The following is a 24,522-nucleotide window of genomic DNA, read 5'->3' on the forward strand; positions in this document are numbered from 1 at the left end:
ATGGTCTGAAAAATGATGTGGCTGTAACGTTACCGTGCTAATTGGACACTAAAAGTCATACTTATTACGTTCTAATGATCAAGTCGCAAATACAACACTTTTTCCGACTATTTACGGCTTACCTTTGGCGAAACACCTTTGACTCCTCATTGTTACACTGAAACTAGCATTCAGTGCGCAGGATTTGCAGAGATAAAAACGTCCAATCTTGTGTTTCTATCTGGCGCCTACTTCCGGGAAAAGTATCAGCCAATGAGCGATGACGAAGGAAGTGGGCGGGGCGATGTTTCCTGGAAACGCACGACTTGTTTCTTCTCTTTTTGACAACAAAAGTTATCTTGAAACGATTAGCCTTACTTCACGCTTGTAAAAAAATAAATGTCTTCTGTTGTCATAAAGGAGGATGCATTCATCGGTGATAAGATAGTACACAGGTAGGAATAATCTTTTCAAAATATGAATGGAATGTTTGTATACATCATGCCACAATGTATCGATCTCTTTTGGAACTGAAATAACTACACAGATAATCGTTAAGTGTTTTTAATCACGACAATTCTTTATTGTTATGACGTCATCACAAAGCCTGCGTGAAGGTAGTTATCGTTTACTTGATGAGAAAATAAATATTGTTTTACGTGTGGATTGAGACAATTGTTGCATTTGCTTTAACATCGTTCTGTGCATTGCAGGTTAGGTTGCGTTTCGACTCTTAATGTGATCTTTATTGGAATGTACATTTGAGAGGAATAGTCAACGAATGGTCCATCCGGCCGTTTTTTGTAGCGCTTGTCCTCGCTCGGGTTTGCTGCATCGTCATGACGCAATGGCATTAGTTGTGTTGCCGGTTGTCATAGCGACACAACACTCACAAAACTCCAAAGTATCATTTAGTCATTTGTGAGTCAAATCTTTTGGTAACAACAGCATTTTAAATGTAATATTTTGTCTCGGCTGACAGCCACGCTATAGGCGCGGAAGTGTCGCGTGGCAATGACGTCTTCCGTCTTGAGCAAATATTCCTAACGTCATCTCCGTTTGCATATTTTGGCGGGAAAATTCGCTTTTAACTCTACGAAGGTGGTACACACTTGAAATGATTCAAAAACTAACGAACAAGGGTGTTGTTTGGCACACAGGACACGTTTGAGCGAGATAAGATGAAATGCATGAGGTTAAAGCAGATGCAAACGTGAATACGTCCAACGGCCGTCGTGTTGGCACTTGGTGGTGCCAGGGTGAGTGAGGTATGTCGAGATGGGAGGGCGAAGCCTCATAAAGCTTTGAGGCTTTCGGTCAAATTCGGAGCTTTGCTGCTTCAGTGAAAAGCAACATTAGCGACATCAAGTGGAAGAGTGAAGTCAAAGCAACCTGTGTCACTAAAGGGAGTGAAGCGCAGGCCACCTTTACAAACACACAAACTCGCCAATGCTGTCATTGCAAGCCAACATTGGTGGTTATTATATACACACACGTTAGCGCCAAAATAGAGCAATGATAGCCACCGATCCGTTTGGAACCGTCAACACGCGCTGTGGTGTATGATGCTTCCAATGTAATCCGTAATCGTAATCGGTAGTATCGGTGATATTTGCAGAATGATGCAAACTCCAAGCGGCATTTTGAGCAGTGATTCAGCAAGCTTCCAGGCTTCGGGTTCATTTTACCATCTTTAGTTGTTTTTTATATCGTGCCTAAAGTGGTGGTTGGTTTTATTATTTAAATCCTATTTTAGTCGTTTAACAACCAACCACTAAAAGCGACAACATTGGTGGCCGAGGCTTCCTCTATTGGTCGTAACGATTCTGACTTCACTGATATACTGTAAAAGGAAAAGTGCCTTTTTTCCATCATCCACAATCCTTATGTGAGGCATGAATGCACAAACAGACAAAAAGAGGCAGCGAAGAATGCACACCTATTCTGCCTATAAAGCCTTCTGAAAAAAACAACAAAAACAAGGCTCCATTTCCATCATGTGAGCTGCATATGAAGCACACTGGGCCTCATTCACGAAACGTTCTTACGCACAAATGTGTTCTTAAAGCCTTCTTACAAAGATTTTTGGCATTCACGAAACATGTTCTTAACTCCCAGTTCTTAGATCTAAGAACAAATTCTACGAACGCTCAGGAGGACTCTTACGCACAAGCAAAGCTTGCACTTTCAATGCACAATCGCCCTCATGATGGATTTTGCAACCTGATCCGTGGAAACGGCATTTATGTTTCCTGCAATGGTGCTCCATGCCGACTCTTTTTGGATGGCCTGATGACCGGTGGATACACGTGAAAATAAGGTGGTCTTGTGTTCGCTCACTCCTTGTAAAAGCACCTCTATTTCAGTAGAATTGAACTTTTTCTTTCGTTTGTTGTCCAGCTGCTTCTCAGTCTTGCCCTTGCGCGTTGCCATCTCCGCCTCCAGCTGCCACATTTTTGACCTTATATAGGAAATAATAGGCGGTGACCTATGCAAATTAGGCCTCACATGCACGGGCATCGCAGTTGGCATTCATCAACCTAAGAACACCGGTGCGAACGATTATCCCTACTTAAGAACGTGTCGTGAATGCGGCGCAGTTTCCAACCCGCGCCTTCTTAAGTACACTTCTTAAGAAGACTTTTAAGAAGATTTTCGTGAATGAGGCCCAATGTTGTTATTATTGTTATTAACATTGTTACGCCCGAGAACTACCTTACTGGCGTAGTGACACCTCACCACACCACAGCGGCTAGCTACTAGCCGGCTAGCTACTAGCTTCACCACACACTCGCTCACACTGCCTCAGGCCACTAGCCAAAGGTATTTGTACTTTATTTATCCCACAGCGGGGAAATTCACTTGTAAGTCACAGGTAACGCTACATATTGGAGCTGCTACCACTGCTGCTGTGTTGGTGTTTTTGATGCTAGGTGTAGCGTTCCTTTCTATGTTGCTATGTGAAATCAATGCACCCAGGAAGGAAGTTCCCAAAATACTACAAATATGACATGTTCATGTCTCACACAAGAATTGTGGATGATGGGCAACATTCCAAAAAAAGTGCACTTTTCCTTGAAGTGTTTTTGGTACTTGAACTAAAGAATTGCAGACGTAAATGCTGATGTGGTAAAACCAAACCATGAACGTCAATACTGAGTCAAACCGGGAGTCTCCTGGTGACACCGAAACAACCCAGGAAAGTGAGGTAAACAATATTCTTTGCTTTTTTAAATAGTATTTAGTCTCCCTGCATTGTGTTGCACATACAGTAGCCATTTATGGCACACATGCTACCTGTTGAACAGGTCCCAAGCGAAGATGACATGAAGTACTTCCAGAAAAAGGAAAAACTGAGGGACCAGATAGAAGAGATACGCCACATTGTAAGCATTAAGGTATTTGTGAAGAACAAGGTTGCGCTGTAAAGTCTAACAAGACGACTAAATCTCTCCAGATCCAAGAGATGATCCGGGAAAATGAGAGCGTTCCTCTAATCGAGCGACTGGAACTCAAGGAATTCAATGTGGACGATGAGAAGCAGAGGAGACACGACACCATGATGGAGCAGGAAGTTGCCAGGGTAACGGGGGATACGCTCCAAAATCCACTAAATGTCTTTTGACTTAGTAGATGGGGTTGTTGACTGCAGGTGAGAGATGAAATCCAGATGCAGATTTTGGAGAGATGCTACCTGTGGGATGTCCTAAAGAGGGACTGCTGGGATTCTCTAAAGGTCAAAGACAGAGCTGTAAAGGTACGGCCACACCTAAACTACACCAGTGCTCTGTCAGATATTATGTGTTTGTCAAGAACAGGCCTTCCACACGGAGCATGAGGTGACAAACTACGCCCTCAAGGAGCGACCTCAGAAAGAACTGGACGACCTTAAAAAGGTGGAGAGTGAAAGGAAGATGGAAGTGAATGCAGCCTCTGTAAGCACATTTACTTCTGAACACGTCCATATCTCCTCTACCTGCATCGATGGTCTACACCTGCCCACAGAGAGAGAAGACCCAAAAGGTGAATGAACAGCAGGCAGGGGACATCTCGGAGGTGATGAGCGGAGTGGTGAGCAGTTACTCCGCCGAGCTGGAGCTGTCGCATCCCTACCTCTACGACCAGTTCAGCCTGCAAACCACCGAGCAGAAGATGAACCAGATAGTCCTGCTCCAGGTGGGAATCTCTAGCATAGAAATGATCCCAACACATCCACATCATGATACCACCACGTTTCATGCAGAAGTATGGACTAATGTCATTGCCGTAGTGATAGTGCTGTCCTCATCTAGTTAGTTACACGACGTCAGCTTTGTCGTCTCCATTCAGCACCAAGTTCTAGAATACCATATTATGATTATAAGTTGTAGAATACAATAGTATTATTATGATTATAAGTTCTAGAATATGATATATCATTATTAAAAGTTGTAGAATGCTATATATTATTATGATTAGTTCTACAATATTATTATCATGATTATAAGTTCTAAAATACTGTATAAAATTATGATAATAAGTTCTAGAATACGATATAATATTATTATAAGTTGTAGAATACTCTATATTATTATTATTATGATTAGTTCTAGAATATTATTATCATGATGATGCATTCTAAAATACTGTATAAAATTATGATTATTAGTTCTAGAATACTATATATTATTATTATTATAAGTTGTAGAATACTATATATTATTATTATTAGTTCTAGAATACTATATGTTATTATTATTATAAGTTCTAAAATACTGTATAAAATTCTTATAAGTTGTAGAATACTATATATTATTATTAGTAGTATTATTGGGCCTCATTCACGAACATCTTCTTAAAAGTCTTCTTAAGAAGTGTACTTAAGAAGGCGCGGGTTGGAAACTGCGCCACATTCACGACACGTTCTTAAGTAGGGATAATCGTTCGCACCGGTGTTCTTAGGTTGATGAATGCCAACTGCGATGCCCGTGCATGTGAGGCCTAATTTGCATAGGTCACCGCCTATTATTTCCTATATAAGGTCAAAAATGTGGCAGCTGGAGGCGGAGATGGCAACGCGCAAGGGCAAGACTGAGGAGCAGCTGGACAACAAACGAAAGAAAAAGTTCAATTCTACTGAAATAGAGGTGCTTTTACAAGGAGTGAGCGAACACAAGACCACCTTATTTTCACGTGTATCCACCGGTCATCAGGCCATCCAAAAAGAGTCGGCATGGAGCACCATTGCAGGAAACATAAATGCCGTTTCCACGGAGAAACGCGCCACCGCAGAGGTTAAAAAGAAGTGTTTTGACTTAAAATAGACTAAAAAAAAAGATTGGACTGCACCGGAGGGATCTGGAGGAAACGGGAGGCGGGCCATCAATCAGAAACCAAACCATTTCAGAAACTCTAGAAAATATTTACACAATCATGATGGAAAAATAAAGTCAAAATACATAGTTTGTGTGTGACAATGTATTTTTTCTGTGGTTACATTTGATTAGACGCTGCCTAATTAATACAGCAGCCCCGTGCTCTGGCTCAAGACGTGGCTGGGGGCGCATGTCGTTATCTGGGGGTGCTACGTGCGCAATAGACACACCACGTTTCATTGCGATGTTATTCTGATGATCCTGAACACCTGCAAGAACAGAGAGGGAAGCCTGAAGCCTGAAGCGGGACATCAAATATTGGTGGCTTTCAGCAAATAAATCTAATGGTCCCTTTACATTCTCTCTCTGCGCAGCGCACGTCCAGCCAGCCTTTTTTTTTTGATGAATTGGGATTTGAATATATATTTATCCATGGAGTATATTTTAGTTGTTTTGATGATAAATCATTGTTGGGATATTTTATTTGCACTACATTTGCATTGAAAGTGCAAGCTTTGCTTGTGCGTAAGAGTCCTCCTGAGCGTTCGTAGAATTTGTTCTTAGATCTAAGAACTGGGAGTTAAGAACATGTTTCGTGAATGCCAAAAATCTTTGTAAGAAGGCTTTAAGAACACATTTGTGCAAGAACGTTTCGTGAATGAGGCCCAATATTAGTAGTAGTTCTAGAATACTATATGTTATTACCATTATTATAAGTTCTAAAATATTGTATAAAATTATGATGATAAGTTCTAGAATACTATATATTATTATAAGTTGTAGAATACTATATATTACTATTATTATTATTGAGTTTTAGAATACTATATATATATATACTTCTAGAATATTATTATTGTTGTTGTTATAATAATAATAATAATAAGTTCTAGAATGTTATATATTATTGTTAGTTCTAGAATATTATGTTAGTAGTATTATTATGGGTTCTAGAATACTAAATTATGATAAGTTCTAGAGGGCCGCACGGTGGTCTAGTGGTTAGCATGTTGGCCAGCACAGTAACAGTCAGGAGATGGGGAAGACCTCGGTTGGAATCTCCATTGGGCATTTCTGTGTGGAGTTTGCATGTTCTCCCCGTGTGTGTGTGGGTTTTCTGGGTACTCCGGTTTCCTCCCACATTCCAAAAACATGCATGTTAGCTTCATTGGAGACTCTAAATGGTCCATAGGTATGAATGTGAATGAATGCTTGTTTGTCCTGGTTTGGTTTAATTTGAACATGCATGCAGCTTACAGTGGAAAACATCTCATGAATCATTTCAGTTACTTATTATTAATGTGGACAAATAAAGATGTACGAACACATCCTATTGGATGCCTGCTACTCTTTTCGGTTGAGTAAATAAAGGTCATGATAAACATATAAAATCACAAGGTTTTGTTTTGTGAAATACTCTATACCGGGGGGGGGGGGGGCATTACGTCGATGGCGAGCTACCCGTAGATCGCCAAGGTAGTTTGGGTCGATGGCGTAAACGTCACTTTGTAGTTGTCATATGTCATCAGTCAGCTGACATTAAGCTCCCCTCCTGATTGGCGCTCGCTCCCCCGCAGCGTTTCAAGCTAACACGAAGATGCAACTTTCATCTTTATGATTGTGATGATGGATGAACTAACTCTGCGGTAAGATGTCTATATAACTAAAGTTATCTGTTCACTTGTAGCAGCTAGCTACGTAGAAAAAAAGTGCATTGTTGACTGGCTTTGCTTGGCGTCATGAACTCTACTCCAGAAATCAGTGTTTTCTACACGTTGGCTTCTTAAACTATTATTTCATGATGACATTAAAAATGTGCCCATTGGTGAAACCTTTTCAATATGTTGCCTTGACTTGGGCTGCATTGTGTTTTGCATCATCATTTTCCATTCTTGTATATGGCTAATATTTGATAGCAAATGCTAACTGGATGTAATACATGAACTGTGTGCCCTAATGAACGTTACGTAGCTAATGTGACTGACATATTACCAGTACTCACTCACTAGTACACAACTACTCAGGAGTTATGTGGAATGATCTTTATTTCCATATTGAAGGGAATTATGATAGCACCTACTTTGATGACCTGGAAACTTTGAACATATGAATGTGAAATACTAATCATGAATATTTACAATAGAATTTCAGTTTACTGCTTACATTTTGTATATGTTCTATGTTTTATAGAAAGAGGTAGATCATTTGGACTTGTACTTGCATGCTGAGAAAGTGCGTGCACTCCTGATGTACATGTATAACCTACAGAAAGACATACTCATATTTTACTAAAATAAATATATACTTTCTATATTTATAGTCGTAGGTAGATCTTTGGGACTTGGTCATTTTAAAAGTAGCTCACAGGCTAAAAAAGTGTAGAAAAGAAAGACATGAATGTGTTTCTCTAAGATGGGGCAGCTAAGATGTTTGTGTGAGAGCACACGGTGGGCGACGCATCTCAGAAAACATTTGGATGTCCAGCCCTCTGCTCTTCAGTATTCAGTACGCTACTCTTCTGTATTTATGAGCTACATTACCAGCTATAATCTCCTGGAAATGATCTGCTGACATAACCCATCATGAAAACAAACCTTTCATTCCGTCGTTTGTTTACACCACACGAGGGCTGCGACTAACGTTGTTGTTGTTTCAGTTCATCGACTTAGGCCCCAAACACAAATAGTTAGTGCTTTGTTACGCAACAAAATATCCATCAGTGTTTTCCAAGGTCAAAGCTTATGTGTGTGAATATCGGACATAATAGCTCTGCTTTCATGAATGACTAAGGAAATGAAAATATTCACATTTGAGAGGAGCAAACCAAAAGATATTTACTTTTTTACTTCGAAAAATGATGAATCAAATACAGCCCTCCCTCGCCACTCCCTTCTAGAAATGTTGCAGCTTCAATCTATCATGATTTTTTTGTGGTTGGATACAGTCTATTATTCATTTTAAGTAAAGCATATTGAAGCACACATTACTAAATGAAGCATTTTCAAGCATAAAAACGTCGAAATGAAGTCAAATACAAATGTAAGGCATTCAGAAGACGCTTTGAAAGAGGTTGTGATGATGTGTAGTATTGTACACTGGCCACTAGGTGTCAGTAATGTTGCTGTAATGTTGGCTGAAACACACAAGCACCAGTCTTGATTAACAGGCTTTTGTTGCAGCTTTGAATCATCTCACAACAGGCACAATAATCCCTAACACTAGCTAATGTTGTATAACCAATGCTAAACTAAAACTCAACTCTGAACCCCCAACGTCACTTCCTGTCCACACCACCAGAACACATTTACAGCAACACACACCGGTACCATTCTTTGTTCTTATTTTCTCTTATGTCTAGAAGGCTCTAATTATGTTAAAAAGTGTATTTAGAAGGTGGTAAACAGGTTTTCTATGTCTTATACAGTGTATCTTATTTTCTCTTATTATGTCTACTATATTGTGTAATAGGAATGTAAAGGTGACTATAGGAGTGTTATTTCGTGTCTAGAGGGCTCTAATTATGTTAAAAAGCGTATTTAGAAGGTGATAAACAGGTTTTCTATGTCTTATACAGTATAACTTATTTTCTCTTATTATGTCTACTATATTGTGTAATAGGAGTGTAAAGGTGACTATAGGGGTGTTATTTCGTGTCTAGAAGGCTCTAATTATGGTAAAATGTGTATTTAGAAGGTGGTAAACAGGTTTGCTATGCTCTAATGACAGAAATATTCCATTTGAATGCTACTTTGATCACAGTGGGCTCTGGAACCAATTAACTACCAAAGTATTTGATGATTAATTAGATAATTGATGATGAATTTTTGCAGCTCTAATGAGGCACATCTATTTACTGAGGCTGGGAAAAGTCCAGACTTTATTGTGAAATGTGAAATCTGGAGGAAGTATGCATGTGTGATTCAAGCAAACTAGTCCGTGTAAATATAAACATGCAGGATGTCATCTACCGCATCAAGACGGCCCTCAACACCAAGTTTGACGCCGTGTACAAGCAAAAAGTGCAGGAGATCGCCCGGGTGAAAGAGAGGAACAAGCAAGTGAAGGAGCTCATGGAGGAGCTGGAAGTGGTCGAGGACCTGTGGGAGCCCTCACTGAACGACAGAGAGATGCCTGAGAGGGTGTTCATTGTGGACCACACTGAGGTGACCTGCCCCGTATCCCACTGGAGCAACTCATCAAGCTCACTAACAGCAGTCCCGTGTTCTTTGTGTGCCACTTCAGATAAAAGCAGAAAAGTACCTCACCCCAGAACAGCAGGAGGAGGAGGAGATGAAGAGACTGGAGCAGCAAAAGCACTTGGCTGCCAAGGTATGCCGCCAAAATAAATGTGGCTTTGTGCTTTTTTAAACTCCTGTTTGTGGGTTCCTCCAAATTCCTCCTGGCCTGGAAACCAGACCAACCTGCAAGCTTGTGTATATTTGCATGCAAACTGCTTGGAACTCTCCGGGACTGTTTAACAAATATCTAGAACTCTCCAGTACTGTTTAACATACATGTAGAACTCTCCAGTACTATTTAATAAACAACTAGAACTCTCCAGTACTATTTAACAAACAACTAGAACTCTCCAGTACTATTTAATAAACAACTAGAACTCTCCAGTACTATTTAACAAACAACTAGAACTCTCCAGTACTGCTTAATAAACAACTAGAACTCTCCAGTACTATTTAATAAACAACTAGAACTCTCCGGTACTGTTTAATAAACAACTAGAACTCTCCAGTACTATTTAATAAACAACTAGAACTCTCCGGTACTGTTTAACAAACATATAGACCTCTCCAGTACTGTTTAAAAAACATCTAGAACTCTTCAGTACTATTTAATAAACAACTAGAACTCTCCGGTACTGTTTAACAAACATCTAGAACTCTTCAGTACTATTTCATAAACATCTAGAACTCTCAAATACTGTACAGTATAAGAGCAACTAGAACTCTCCAGTAGTGTTTAATAAACACCTAGAACTCTCCAATATTGTACAGTATAAGAGCAACTAGAACTCTCCAGTACTGTTTGATAAACAACTAGAACTCTCCAGTACTGTTTAACAAACATCTAGAACTCTCCAGTTCTATTAATAAACAACTAGAACTCTCCAGTACTGTTTAACAAACATCTAGAACTCTCCAGTACTATTTAATAAACAACTAGAACTCTCCAGTACTGTTTAAACAACTAGAACTCTCCGGTACTGTTTAACAAACATCTAGAACTCTCCGGTACTGTTTAACAAACATGTAAAACTCTCCAGTACTGTTTAATAAACATCTAGAACTCTTCAGTACTATTTAATAAACAACTAGAACTTTCCAGTACTATTTAATAAACAACTAGAACTCTTCAGTACTGTTTAATAAACAACTAGAACTCTCCAGTACTATTTAATAACCAACTAGAACTCTCCAGTACTGTTTAATAAACAACTAGAACTCTCCAGTACTATTTAATAAACAACTAGAACTCTCCGGTACTGTTTAACAAACATCTAGACCTCTCCAGTACTGCTTAACAAACATCTAGAACTCTTCAGTACTATTTAATAAACAACTAGAACTCTCCGGTACTGTTTAACAAACAACTAGAACTCTCCAGTACTATTTAATAAACAACTAGAACTCTCCAGTACTATTTAACAAACAACTAGAACTCTCCAGTACTATTTAATAAACAACTAGAACTCTCCAGTACTATTTAACAAACAACTAGAACTCTTCAGTACTATTTAATAAACATCTAGAACTCTCCGGTACTGTTTAACAAACATGTAGAACTCTCCAGTACTATTTAATAAACAACTAGAACTTTCCAGTACTATTTAATAAACAACTAGAACTCTTCAGTACTATTTAATAAACAACTAGAACTCTCCAGTACTGTTTAATGAACAACTGGAACTCTCCAGTACTGTTTAATAAACAACTAAACTCTCCAGTACTATTTAATAAACAACTAGAACTCTCCAGTACTGTTTAATAAACAACTAGAACTCTCCGGTACTGTTTAACAAACATCTAGAACTCTCCAGTACTATTTAATAAACAACTACAACTCTCCAGTACTGTTTAACAAACATCTAGAACTCTCTGGTACTGTTTAACAAACATCTAGAACTCTCCAGTACTATTTAATAAACAACTACAACTCTCCAGTACTGTTTAACAAACATCTAGAACTCTCCGGTACTGTTTAACAAACATGTTGAACTCTTCAGTACTATTTAACAAACAACTAGAACTCTCCAGTACTACTTAATAAACATGTAGACTCTCCAGTACTATTTAACAAACAACTAGAACTCTCCAGTACTGTTTAACAAACATCTAGAACTCTTCAGTACTATTTAACAAACAACTAGAACTCTCCAGTACTATTTAATAACCAACTAGAACTCTTCAGTAATATTTAATAAACAACTAGAACTCTCCAGTACTACTTAATAAACAACTAGAACTCTCCAGTACTGTTTAACAAACATCTAGTACTCTTCAGTACTATTTAATAAACATCTAGAACTCTCAAATACTGTACAGTATAAGAGCGACTAGAACTCTCCAGTACTATTTAATAAACAACTTGAAGTCCCCGGTACTGTTTAACGAACATCTCGGACTCTCCGGTACTGTTTAACAAACATCTAGAACTCTCCAGTACTATTTAATAAACAACTAGAACTCTCCAGTACTGTTTAACAAACATGTAGAACTCTCCAGTACTGTTTAACAAACATCTAGAACTCTTCAGTACTATTTAACAAACAACTAGAACTCTCCAGTACTATTTAATGAACAACTAGAACTCTTCAGTACAATTTAATAAACAACTAGAACTCTCCAGTACTACTTAATAAACAACTAGAACTCTCCAGTACTGTTTAAGAAACATCTAGAATTCTCAAATACTGTACAGTATCAGAGCAACTAGAACTCTCCAGTACTGTTTAATAAACAACTAGAACTCTCCAATATTGTACAGTATAAGAGCAACTAGAACTCTCCAGTACTGTTTGATAAACAACTAGAACTCTCCAGTACTGTTTAACATCTAGAACTCTCCAGTACTATTTAATAAACAGCTAGAACTCTCCAGTACTGTTTAACAAACATCTAGAACTCTCCAGTAATATTTAATAAACTAGAACTCTCCAGTACTGTTTAACAAACATCTAGAACTCTCCGGTACTGTTTAACAAACATGTAGAACTCTCCAGTACTGTTTAACAAACAACTAGAACTCTTCAGTACTATTTAACAAACAACTAGAACTCTCAAATACTGTACAGTATAAGAGCAACTAGAACTCTCCAGTACTGTTTAATAAACAACTAGAACTCTCCAATATTGTACAGTATAAGAGCAACTAGAACTCTCCAGTACTGTTTGATAAACAACTAGAACTCTCCAGTACTGTTTAATAAACACCTAGAACTCTCCAATATTGTACAGTATAAGAGCAACTAGAACTCTCCAGTACTGTTTGATAAACAACTAGAACTCCCAGTACTGTTTAACAAACATCTAGAACTCTCCAGTACTATTTAATAAACATCTAGAACTCTTCAGTACTATTTAACAAACAACTAGTACTCTCCAGTACTGTTTAATAAACAACTAGAACTCTTCAGTAATATTTAATAAACAACTAGAACTCTCCAGTACTACTTAATAAACAACTAGAACTCTCCAGTACTGTTTAACAAACATCTAGTACTCTTCAGTACTATTTAATAAACATCTAGAACTCTCAAATACTGTACAGTATAAGAGCAACTAGAACTCTCCAGTACTATTTAATAAACAACTTGAAGTCCCCGGTACTGTTTAACGAACATCTCGGACTCTCCAGTACTGTTTAACGAACATCTAGAACTCTCCAGTACTATTTAAAAAACAACTAGAACTCTCCAGTACTGTTTAACAAACATGTAGAACTCTCCAGTACTGTTTAACAAACATCTAGAACTCTTCAGTACTATTTAACAAACAACTACAACTCTCCAGTACTATTTAATGAACAACTAGAACTCTTCAGTACTATTTAATAAACAACTAGAACTCTCCAGTACTACTTAATAAACAACTAGAACTCTCCAGTACTGTTTAAGAAGCATCGAGAATTCTCAAATACTGTACAGTATCAGAGCAACTAGAACTCTCCAGTACTGTTTAATAAACAACTAGAACTCTCCAATATTGTACAGTATAAGAGCAACTAGAACTCTCCAGTACTGTTTGATAAACACCTAGAACTCTCCAGTACTGTTTAATAAACACCTAGAACTCTCCAATATTGTACAGTATAAGAGCAACTAGAACTCTCCAGTACTGTTTGATAAACAACTAGAACTCCCAGTACTGTTTAACAAACATCTAGAACTCTCCAGTACTATTTAATAAACATCTAGAACTCTTCAGTACTATTTAACAAACAACTAGAACTCTCCAGTACTGTTTAATAAACAACTAGAACTCTCCAATATTGTACAGCATAAGAGCAACTAGAACTCTCCAGTACTGTTTGATAAACATCTAGAACTCTTCAGTACTGTTTAACAAACATCTAGAACTCTCCGGTACTGTTTAACAAACATGTAGAACTCTCCAGTACTGTTTAATAAACATCTAGAACTCTTCAGTACTATTTAACAAACAACTAGAACTCTCCAGGACTGTTTAATAAACAACTAGAACTCTCCAATATCGTACAGCATAAGAGCAACTAGAACTCTCCAGTACTATTTAATAAACAACTAGAACTCTCCAGTACTGTTTAACAAACATCTAGAACTTTTCAGTACTATTTAATAAACAACTACAACTCTCCGGGACTGTTTAACAAACATCTAGACCGCTCCAGTACTGTTTAACAAACATCTAGAACTCTCCAGCACTGTTTAATAAACAACTAGAACTCTCCAGTACTATTAAATAAACAACTAGAACTCCCCGGTACTGTTTAACGAACATCTAGGACTCTCCGGTACTGTTTAACGAACATCTAGAACTCTCCAGTACTGTTTAATAAAAAACTAGAACTCTCCAATACTGTTGAACAAACATCTAGAACTCTCCAGTACTATTTAATAAACAACTAGAACTCTCCGGTACTGTTTAACAAACATCTAGAACTCTCCAGCACTGTTTATTTAAAAAAACTAGAACTCTCCAGTACTATTTAATAAACAACTAGAACTCCCCGGTACTGTTTAACGAACATCTAGGACTCTCCGGTACTGTTTAACGAACATCTAGAACTCTCCAGTACTATTTAATAAACAACTAGAACTCTCCAGTAGTACTTATTAAACAACTAGAACTCTCCAGTACTGTTTAACACACATCTAGAACTCTCAAATACTGTACAGTATTAGAGCAACTAGAACTCTCCAGTACTGTTTAATAAACAACTAGAACTCTCCAATATTGTACAGTATAAGAGCAACTAGAACTCTCCAGTACTGTTTGATAAACAACTAAAACTCTCCAGTACTGTTTAACAAACATCTAGAACTCTCCAGTACTGTTTAATAAACAACTAGAACTCTCCAGTACTGTTTAACAAACAACTAGAACTCTCCAATATTGTACAGTATAAGAGCACCTAGAACTCTCCAGTACTGTTTAGCAAAGAACTAGAATAAATTATATAAATTCCATGGCCAGCCTTTGCTGCCATCTTATTGAGTGCTGTGTGTTTGCGCGTTCACTCGTTGACACAAGCCCCCAAATAGCTGTCCTCGGCTATGCCTGCCGGTAACCCGCAGCTTCTAACCCAAGTTGTAGCTCGCAGTTTAAAGGACAAAAGGAGTGGAGAGATGGCGCGTATCTCCAAAATACTTGTTAGTTGGGACGCACGTAACCGAAGGTACCACTGCGTAAATGACCGTAACTGCTCACTTCTCTCTGGCATTTGAGAGTCGACGTGCTTTTCATGACAAACCAAGTCACAGCGACACGAGACACAAAACACTTAGGTCTTGGGAAAGGAACCATCTGCCAGGGTGGCAGTTCCACGACAGGCGTGGAACACCCTGGACCCTGTTTGCACATACAGTCAAACCTGTCTATAGCGGCAAAAGTTGCCGCTATAGACAGGTGGCCGCTATAGACAGGTTGGCGGCCATTTTGAATTTATGCGCACACATATTAACATGTATTCACAAAAAGACTGGAGGAAAACCAAGAGACATAGGGGAAAATGCTCTGTTGACACATCAACAGGTAGGTAAATCTAGGTAACAGCTCTGGTGAGGAATCTAGTAACATCAATCCCAGCGCCGCACATTCGACGGCGCTGGCCTTTTATCCGCCACAAATATTAATTGACCGCAGCTGCGCGGCCACGGGCATGAAGTGGCTGCCTCTTCCTCCCCAGAGAAGGCACAGCTCTTCAAATAAGAGCGCATGACAGGGGACGCTCGGTCCTGTCCTGCAGAACATCACAAATTTTCATCTTTGATTTTTTTTTTTAAACACGATTTTAAAAGCAAGAAATAAAAATTTTAGTGAACGAGCCTGAGGATATAAGTACAGGATATGCGTGAAGCAGTCATGAATGGGTGTGTGCGTGAACAATTGAGTGTGGAGGAGGTGCTTTCTTATTGAATGGGTTTTAATCTCTAATTAGTCGGCAATTAAGTGATATTTTAGATGTTTTATTCAGGTGTTTTGGCTATTTTAGAATCTATTCACAGCATTGCAAAGTGGGAAGATTACCGTTTTGGCCGTCATTGAATCTTTTCAGGGCGGCATTACACACGACGGCTTCATTGCTTAAAAAACAAAACTTTTTCGTGCATGAAGCTTCTGCTTGAGTCGGTATTTTGGCCGCTATATGCGGTCAGATATTGACAAAGGGAGAAAAAATGGGTGGCTGCTGGCCACGTTAGACAGGTGACTGCTATACACAGGGTCTATAACACGTACATTTTCTGCGGGGGGATTTTTCAGTGGCTGCAATAGGCAGGTGGCCGTTATATACAGGTGGCCGCTAAGACAGGTTTGACTGTATAGACAAACAACCATTCACACTAACATTCATACCTATGGACAATTTAGTCTCCAATGAACCTAAGCTGCATGTTTTTGGAATGTGGGAGGAAATTGGAGTACCCGGAGAAAATCCACACACACACGGGGAGAACATGCAAACTCCACAAAGAAATGCCCCAGGGAGAATCCAACCCAGGTCTTCCCATCTCCAGGCTGTTACTGTGCTGGCCAACATGCCACCCATGAGACCACCGTGCAGCACAGCTACTACTTACCAATCAAAATACCATTTCTTTCTCCATTTCTCATCAATATTTGTTCCCACTCGTGGCTCCACATCCACTGCTGCGTTTCCTCAAGCTACGGTGTAGGCTGAGGCTCAAACAGGACATGCGCATGTTGTGCTTAAAAAAAAACATGCCGTCAAAGGAAACTCTTGTTAACGCGTTAACTACTGTATATTTCTGTTTATCCCGTACATAGACGCTAACACACACGGTGAGAGTGTTATCAACGCTGATGATGTGGTTGTGAACACGCTGTTTTTATTTGCTGTATTTCAGAAGGACAACGTACGTGGGAGGGCTCTTGATGACATGATGGACGGCGTGCTTGAAGTGAAAAAAGACAGCATTTTGAAATCGGTGGGTCAGTTGAATAAAAGCACAAAAGAAAGCACAGGAAATGACTATTGAATGGACTCCACAGGAAGTATCCCAGCCCGAGTTTATTCTGGCCAAAGCTAACAACCAGTGGAGTGAGGAGGAGAAAAAGCTTGTCAAAGAGTATGAAAAGAAAGTCAAGGAGCTGAACACGGAGAAGGACAAATACAGAAAGGTGCACCTGATTTGCCAACGGGAGGAAATGTTGCTGTTTCTCTCATTGCTGATCTGCAATTGCAGTCACTGGAAAATGAAATCAGAGGCCTCCAGAAAGCCACCAAAGATGCTACTGAGCGCTTCGATGATAGCTTGAGAAAGCTGTTTGAGAGGAAAATAAAGTCGGACATGGCCATATGTCAGGTGAATAACTCATACACGTACACGTACACGTACACAACAGACAGCACATAGTGTGCATATCAGTGGCCTTCACACGTGGAGGAAATCAGCACAATGGAACGCTTGCAAGGAGCTATGAAGCAATGCAAGGAGAGCCCAACATACCCAATGTGGCACCCTAGGCCACATTTTACAGTATATTCCATCATCCATTTACATAAGCATACATTTACATCCAGTATGCTTATTTTGAAAAACATCCAGTAGCAACATTGTTTTCACCATTTCTAGGATAACATGAAGGCTTGTCACAGGAACACATTTTGCTGGACGATAATTGTCCTACAAACGATTGCCAATAAACAATATTATTGTCAACATTATTTTGAGAGCAATGTATGGCATAATAATGAGAGTACATCATATCAAAAGCAATAAACTTGAATATTTAACATTAGAATTGGAATGGCAAGAGCTTTTCAATCAAACAAATGAAGCAAACAAAAAAAGACAAAAATCCCCAATGACAATAAAATGGACACACCGCTAGCAAGCAGTGCACTCGCTAGCGCCCCACCTCCTCCCACTTGGAAGAAGAGAGTGAATGACTGACAGGAGGGTTCACTCACTCTGTTCATTGCGCTATAGAACCAACACGCCCAGGTGTTGAGACAGATGCACAGAGTGAATCCTCTTGTCATCCAGCCTGGTTGGTAGGGAGAGGAGGCACGTTTCCATTAGCCATGATCCACTTCCTTTATATTTACCATGCCATGAATTGATTTATTGATTGTGAAATACCCTTACATCGAAATAAAAATCCTCTAAATAAGTCAATATTTGCCACGGGGCGGCATGGCTCAGGTGGTAGAGTAGTCGTTTCCCAACCTGAAGGTTGCAGAGTTGCAGGGTCCATCCTCTGTCCCACCATGATCACGTCAAAGCATCCTTGGGCAAGTTACTGAACCTGCAGTTGCTCCTGCTGCTGCGTCATCAGTAGGTAAATGTGGGAACACTGTCGTAGCGCTTTGAGTACCTTAAAGACAAGCGCTATACAAGTGAAAGTCCATTTACCAATAATAATAGTCATAAATTACAAGTCCAACAATTAAAGTGTGCACACAATAACTCCATAAACTGTACACTAGAAGCTATTTTACATTAAAATAGTACAATCAGTCAAAGAACTATCTGTAAAAGTAAATCACTATTTAGGAAAGCCATATAAAATTCCTGTATGGACAAAAAAGACTTATTGTCACGCTTCGCAGGACAGGAAGTACACGCTCCCGTCCTGCGCCATTATTCTGGAAAGCGGTGCTTCCGGTGTGGCGGAAGGGACTGCCGCTCCACGTCTGGTGGCCACACAGCTGCGGTCAATACTCATCAGTGACAGTTAAAAGACCAGCGCCGTCGTATGCGTTCATTGTGGTTGTCACTGTCATTGAGCCTCGTTGACTTTCCAGTGCTGTCACCTACCTGTTTATATTTTGTATTCTTTTTCCCACAGAGCTTTTCCTCTGTCACTTTTAGTTTTTTCTTGTCTTGTGCAATAACATTACTTTTATTTTTGCACTTCGCCACCTTCTCTCTGCACCCTGGGGGTCAACCTTCCGACAGCTCCAACGAACCGTGACACTTATGTTATTATTTGTAGTAATTCATTGGATATTGCTGGACATTTAAATCAATGTGTGCTTTAAATATTTCATGACGTTAATATTAATGGATAGTTTTAACGTAGTGATACTCAAGGTGAATCTTTTCCCGATGTTGTGCCTATATTGCCTAATGGGCCAGCCGGCTCTGAATGCATAGTAATGGTTTGGTTTCTCATGAGTGCAGTAAAGCTCCCCCCTTGCCCCCCTACAGTTGTTTTAATCCACTGTAATTACCAACGTAACGTAACCGCACAGTGGAGATGTCCTGGCTGGTCCACTAGTATTTGGAAGCAGTGTTGCCATGGCAAATATGAAGATACTAACTGGATTTCCCACAGGAAGAGCTGAAGATTAAAGTTCTCAGCTATTCCATGCTGATGGAAGAGGTGATGGGCATTGAAGAAAAGGAGCTGCAGTTGAAACTTGGACAAATGCTGGCAAACAAGGTGCTTCCGTCATTTCTTAGCATTTCCTCCTCATCCTCCACTCCTAATCCCACTTGTCTTCTAGAGGAAGATGGGTGAAGAATTGCAGAGCTTTGAAAGAGACTTGGAGTTGTTCCAGGAGAAGTATGACAACATTGTCACAGAGGACAAAGTAAGTCTGCTCATAACGTAAGTGATGTCCCCCTCCCTGCTAGCAGCTGTTCATGTAATAATACAATACATAGGGTATACGCTATGGACTCCATATACTAATATGATGATGTGCTGTCTCTCGAGGCCCTGGACAAAGACTTCCGTAAGGAATTCTCTAGTCTCCACAAAGCCATGGTTGATCAGCTGTATAAGCTGTTCAAGCGAAGACCCAGGTTGGTGGTTCATCCCCGCCTGCCTTGCACCTTGCATCATTGATAAAAGTTCTTTTCTTTTTACTGCTCAGAGGTCCAAAGAAGCACGCCATGGAGGAACTGGATGCTCCTAGAAATATGCCAGAAGGCTTAAGCGCAACAGTTTGGGAGAAGTTTTGTCAAGTCCGCAAAACCAAAATAGACAGTGAGCATAATGTAATGCAAAGCACGCCATCTTTCTTTTCTTCTCATGAGTATTCTTTGAAAAAAATAGAAATATGTGCCTTTTTGGCAGGTTAAAGCCAAAGCGTCCAGTCTGGCAGCGATGCAAGCGACCCTGCACCAGAAGCAAGATGAGGACCAGTTCGCCGAGCAGGAAATTGAACATCTCACAGAACTGCTTGAAAAGTGTGTGACGCCTGGTTCTTAAATATGGCTGCACTTCTTTCATACCGCACGCATTCAAGACAAGCATGTCATTCTATGGGGTATATTTAGCATTTCATTGGGTACATAAATGGACATAATCATCATACAATCCTATACAGGACAACCATCCCGCACTCATAATGCTCTCTTTCAATTCTATTTTAACAGTTTTCTATTGTTGGCGCTACGTCATATTTAGAACTGCTTTCTAATATTTTAACAATTTTTGGAATCTCCGTTGGCCATCTCTGTGTGGAGTTTGCATGTTCTCCCCGTGCTTGTGTGGGTTTTCTCCTACAACCCTATGAGGACAAGTGGTTTAGAAGATGGATGGATGGCGTACATCTAATTTTTAATCTCTAACTTTACAGTTTCTGTATAAAAGATGCCTTTTTATAAAAATCTGTTTTTCTGTGTTGGTCTTGAGTTGCTGGCGGTCAGCCTGTAGTGGACATTGATTGGCTGTCATTGTGCTTGGGCTTGTTTAGCATCGACAGATAGGCTCCCATTGTAGTTGGGAGGGCAAGGTGAGGAGCAGGGAGGATGCACTAAAATGGAGGAGCATGTGAGAGTTGTCAGTCCAATGAATGAGAAGTTTACATTTAAAAACCAGCCAGATAGTGCCATTGATGAGGGTGATATGCCTTCTTTTTAAGAAGCTGCTCAAGGTTAGCGTACCACATCAATGCAAAGCTCTTGGCCAAACTGACCAATGTTCTTGCCAAGTGGTTCATGAGTTGATGTATTGAATGTTGTGAATATTCTTCCCTTGTTTCTGTGTTGTATCCTTCAAGTCTGCGTGAGGAGAAGAAGCATTTCCTGAAGGACATCATGGTCCAGTTCCTACTCAAACAGGGCCAGGTGGAGGTGACCAACACAGATCTCATACCTGACTACAGTGACTCCATTCTTCTCCACAGGACCGTAGTGGAAGACCTCAATCAGACCATAAGGGTCAGTAGACACCACTCACGCCTCAGCTCTTATGATGGACACAAATGTTGACATTTGGTCTGATCAGAGCCTGGGAGAGCAGAAGATAGCCATGCTGGTGCAGACCAAAGACTTCCGTAAGGGCATCATCCAGGTGGAGTGGGATAACACCATGAGGAGGATGCAGATAGAGGACCTCAAAAATAAAGAAAGGGACATCCAGATGCTACGACTCACAGAGGACCACAAAGAGGTGTGTGGGTCACTGATGTTCCTCACGTCTTTTAGCTTCAGTTGCAGCAGTGGCAGCAGCTCCAATATGTAGCGTTACCTTTGGCTAGTGGCCTGAGGCATTGTGAGCGAGTGTGTGGTGAAGCTAGATGCTAGCCGCTGTGGTGTGGTGAGGTGTCACTACGCCAGTAAGGTAGTTCTTGGGTGTAACAATGTTCATAATAATAATAATAACAATGTGCTTCATATGCATCACATTATGGAAATGGAGGCTTGTTGGCGCTTTTTGGAGGTTTTTTTCAGGTGCGTCCCATTACGTGCATTCTTAGCTGCCTCTTTTTACCTGTTTTTACATCTTTAGAAGGCACAGAAAAGAGAAAGACATGTGTTCATGTCTCACATAGGGATGGTGGATGATGGACAACATTCCAAAAAAGTGCACTTTCCTTTGAAATCAGATGAATGAATGAATGAGCTTTAGCTGCTGTTAATGTGTTCTTTTCTCTTTCTGCATCTTGTAAAACCTTGTGGGACAGGACTAGAAGTGAACACAAGACCTCCCACATAATAAAGTACCCCTAAGGCATTTCCAGGCCGGGGGGGGGGTGTTAGTAACTGCTGAGAGAATAAACAGGCCCATAAAGACCTGATGAGTCACATGTCTTATTTTTAACACGCTGATGGGCGTGCATGAGAATCTGGTCTCCAGTCCTGAATGCTGGTTTACTTTGGAAAGGGTTCAGGTGGTTCTCCTGCAGTGAGAAGCGCTGCTTCCTGTCATTGTTTAGGTCGCTGGAACACTGACAATTTCAACCTTTGAATATCAACAAATCCATAAAGTATGGTTTTATTGTCTATTGTGCACATTTTACACCAAGATGGCAGAAGCAGTCCAGCTTTGTGTATCTTTTTTTTCAGTATCTCAAAACAGACAGCGACAGCCGTGTGTGTAAGCAGGCGTTATCTATGAAGGAGACCTTGGCTTTGCAGCAAAAGGTACCATAAGCAGCATTTCCTCCATACATGGCACATGCCAGTGTTGTGTTTCTATGCTTTTTTCAAGACTTATCTGAAGGACGTGAAGCATCGAAAACAAACAATCAGACATCTCCACGCTCAAGCCGCCAGGAAGGAACAGAAGAATGCCACTTTGGACAAGCAGATCCAGGACCTGCATGTGACCGTGTCCCAGATGAGACACATCTGTGAGGCGTCAGGTAAACAAATGCCAGCATTGTTCCACCTTTTTAGGGGGACAAAGTCTTCCCAGCCATACTCTACCTTCTAATAGGAGCCTCCTTTGCACAGAAATCCCACTAAATTGCTGCGTCTGAGCCGTAAAAAAAATCCAGCATTTATTGGTCCGCCTTTGGCTTTCACACAGAACCCAGCAAGGTGTCCAACTGTGGGATGCTGTGTGACAGCGCACAGCATCGTGGTTCGTAGAGCTCTGTGTAAAAGCAAAAGGCAGACTTTTCTACGTCTCTGATAGGCCAATTTTGCAGCATGACTGTGCAAAAGTGGCTAAAGTCAAGTGCCACTTCCGCTTCATGGTCGTGTTCTGACACTTTTAGCTATGGAGGCAAACGAGGCAGTGAACACAGAGCAGCGCTACCAGGAGGTTCTGCTGCTGCGGAAGCTGAAGGACACGGCCAGAATCCAAACGGAGAAGCTGGCTTTCCTCAGCGCTGAGGCCCAGCGTTTGGGGATGAGGAACTACCCTTCGCTGGTCCAGCTCAAGTACGACTGAGCCTTGGCAACCAACAGACCAGCAGGTTTTATTTCCACGTAGCTTAAATACTGCTCACCTACCAAGTGCAGCTGTGGATGAAAAACAAATAAACATCTCTGAATATTTCCTCATTTTCTCTCAAGCATCATTTGGAACCGCTAAAGTAGAACCCGTACATTTGGGATTTTCAACACATTCTCTAAACTCACACAACTCATTCCAACCTTTTGGAAAAATGAGCAGTGGTTCACTTATTTTTACACTTGTAAAGGAGTTTGACCCTGTACCAGATGATTTCCTTATTGTTTCTTTGCAAAGCTGATTTGTGTGTTTGGGAGCACATTCAGGAGCTAAACTCGTCTTCTCTGCGGTCAAAGTGCAGAATTTTGTCATCCAGTCCAAAGAGGTCGATGAGCTCTGACAGGTTGGCCTTGCGTCCGTCAACCGGGACGTCCGACCGGAGCTGGTACAGCGCGTCCTGAGCACAACGCCGCCACTTGTCGATCAAGGTTTGGAGCTGGTTGAGGTCATTCTAGATGGTGAAAGACAAGAGAAGGTGAGAAGTAATGAGCCGCGTGCAAGAGAGGCCATCTGAGGTGACCCACCTTGCTTCTGTACATCTTCACCATCTTAAGTCGACGTAAAGTCTCCGTCTTGTCCTTCACCTCCCTGCTGAGTCTCACCCTTTGCTGTGCAAAGTCTTCACAACGACTGCCCATGCGTCCGGGAACCATTCTGGAGAACTTTTCACTCCCAGGTCTGACTTCCTGTCCGTTGACGTTAGCAGACGAGCTGGCAGGTGGAGCATTTGTGTTAGTATTATCCGTTATCTGAGAATCCGCTGGAAGTGGTTGGCCGTCTTCCTCGTCCACACAAAGGCGCTTGGCCACAGGGATAGGCGAGGTGAAGGAGCGCCGTGACCTCTTCAGACGCTCCTTCAGGGAGCTGCTCATCTTCTGGTGAGGCTGCAGAGATGACACAAGCAGCAAGATTCAGCTCAGCTTCGTGCTTCCCCATCATTTTTTGCTTTCGGTACTCCACTACACCCATAATCATCAACACAATGTAAAATTAATGACTGAACAAACGCACGAGTGATTTCACCCTTCAGTATAAAAAACGTAATTATAATGATTTCATTCACCGTCTCATTGGGTTCATTAGTGCTGGTCTTCAAAACAGACTGCGAACTGTACACAGATTTCAAGCTGACATTCTTCCGTGTGACATCCATGGGAAAAAGCACCAACAGTTCATATAAGTCCCCCCGCGTCAAATTCTGAATGTTAGCGATAGTTTGCTAACTTAACAACTTAACCGAACTTAAGGAAAACCTTAAATCTGTGAAGGCGACGTCAATGTTAATCGTTTTGTGCGTTTCCGTGTTTTGGCGCTCG

General features: G+C 40.6%; 3 protein-coding genes across 6 annotated transcripts in view; 1 reads left to right on the top strand and 2 right to left on the bottom strand.

Moving 5' to 3' along the window:
- The window catches only part of LOC129193813 (glutathione S-transferase omega-1-like), a 1,858-nt gene extending 1,580 nt beyond the window's left edge, over nucleotides 1-278 (bottom strand). Inside the window, exon 1 of the mRNA XM_054798492.1 lies at nucleotides 123-278. Coding sequence (XP_054654467.1) covers nucleotides 123-150 — 28 coding nt within the window. The 5' untranslated portion in view covers nucleotides 151-278. The remainder of the gene's footprint in view (nucleotides 1-122) is intronic.
- Nucleotides 255-23,251, top strand: cfap43 (cilia and flagella associated protein 43). 4 transcript variants are annotated; one of them, XM_054798489.1, is made up of 22 exons: nucleotides 255-434; nucleotides 3,010-3,187; nucleotides 3,288-3,365; nucleotides 3,437-3,562; nucleotides 3,632-3,736; nucleotides 3,798-3,914; nucleotides 3,985-4,155; nucleotides 9,290-9,496; nucleotides 9,576-9,662; nucleotides 16,912-16,992; nucleotides 17,057-17,185; nucleotides 17,251-17,370; nucleotides 19,349-19,456; nucleotides 19,521-19,607; nucleotides 19,733-19,821; nucleotides 19,893-20,016; nucleotides 20,096-20,208; nucleotides 21,024-21,183; nucleotides 21,251-21,415; nucleotides 22,312-22,389; nucleotides 22,457-22,610; nucleotides 22,968-23,251. In XM_054798489.1, the coding sequence occupies exons 2-22, from the start codon at nucleotides 3,122-3,124 to the stop codon at nucleotides 23,141-23,143; spliced, it is 2,541 nt and encodes an 846-aa protein (XP_054654464.1). In that variant the 5' UTR covers nucleotides 255-434; nucleotides 3,010-3,121; the 3' UTR covers nucleotides 23,144-23,251. The 4 variants fall into 4 exon arrangements, with proteins under 4 accessions (XP_054654464.1, XP_054654463.1, XP_054654465.1 ...); XM_054798488.1 differs by having other exon boundaries at nucleotides 3,084-3,187; XM_054798490.1 differs by having other exon boundaries at nucleotides 3,092-3,187.
- Nucleotides 21,990-24,522, bottom strand: sfr1 (SWI5-dependent homologous recombination repair protein 1). The gene is made up of 3 exons (XM_054798493.1): nucleotides 24,270-24,522; nucleotides 23,731-24,090; nucleotides 21,990-23,657 (listed from the first exon to the last, which is right to left on the bottom strand). Exons 1-3 carry the CDS (start codon nucleotides 24,357-24,359, stop codon nucleotides 23,469-23,471), a joined length of 639 nt encoding a protein of 212 aa, XP_054654468.1. The 5' UTR covers nucleotides 24,360-24,522; the 3' UTR covers nucleotides 21,990-23,468.

The sequence above is a fragment of the Dunckerocampus dactyliophorus genome, chromosome 14 (genome assembly GCF_027744805.1).
Source record: "Dunckerocampus dactyliophorus isolate RoL2022-P2 chromosome 14, RoL_Ddac_1.1, whole genome shotgun sequence".
Lineage (NCBI taxonomy): Eukaryota > Metazoa > Chordata > Actinopteri > Syngnathiformes > Syngnathidae > Dunckerocampus > Dunckerocampus dactyliophorus.

Excerpts from the sequence above, each read along its gene's own strand:
- sfr1 (XM_054798493.1), bottom strand. The coding sequence starts at position 24,359 with ATGGATGTCACACGGAAGAATGTCAGCTTGAAATCTGTGTACAGTTCG. Across the intron at positions 24,091-24,269 it reads CTAATGAACCCAATGAGACG|CCTCACCAGAAGATGAGCAG; the intron begins GTGAATGAAATC and ends TCATCTCTGCAG. Across the intron at positions 23,658-23,730 it reads TGAAGATGTACAGAAGCAAG|AATGACCTCAACCAGCTCCA; the intron begins GTGGGTCACCTC and ends TTCACCATCTAG.
- cfap43 (XM_054798487.1), top strand. The coding sequence starts at position 3,122 with ATGAACGTCAATACTGAGTCAAACCGGGAGTCTCCTGGTGACACCGAA. Across the intron at positions 19,608-19,732 it reads ACATTGTCACAGAGGACAAA|GCCCTGGACAAAGACTTCCG; the intron begins GTAAGTCTGCTC and ends CTGTCTCTCGAG. Across the intron at positions 21,416-22,311 it reads TCACAGAGGACCACAAAGAG|TATCTCAAAACAGACAGCGA; the intron begins GTGTGTGGGTCA and ends CTTTTTTTTCAG.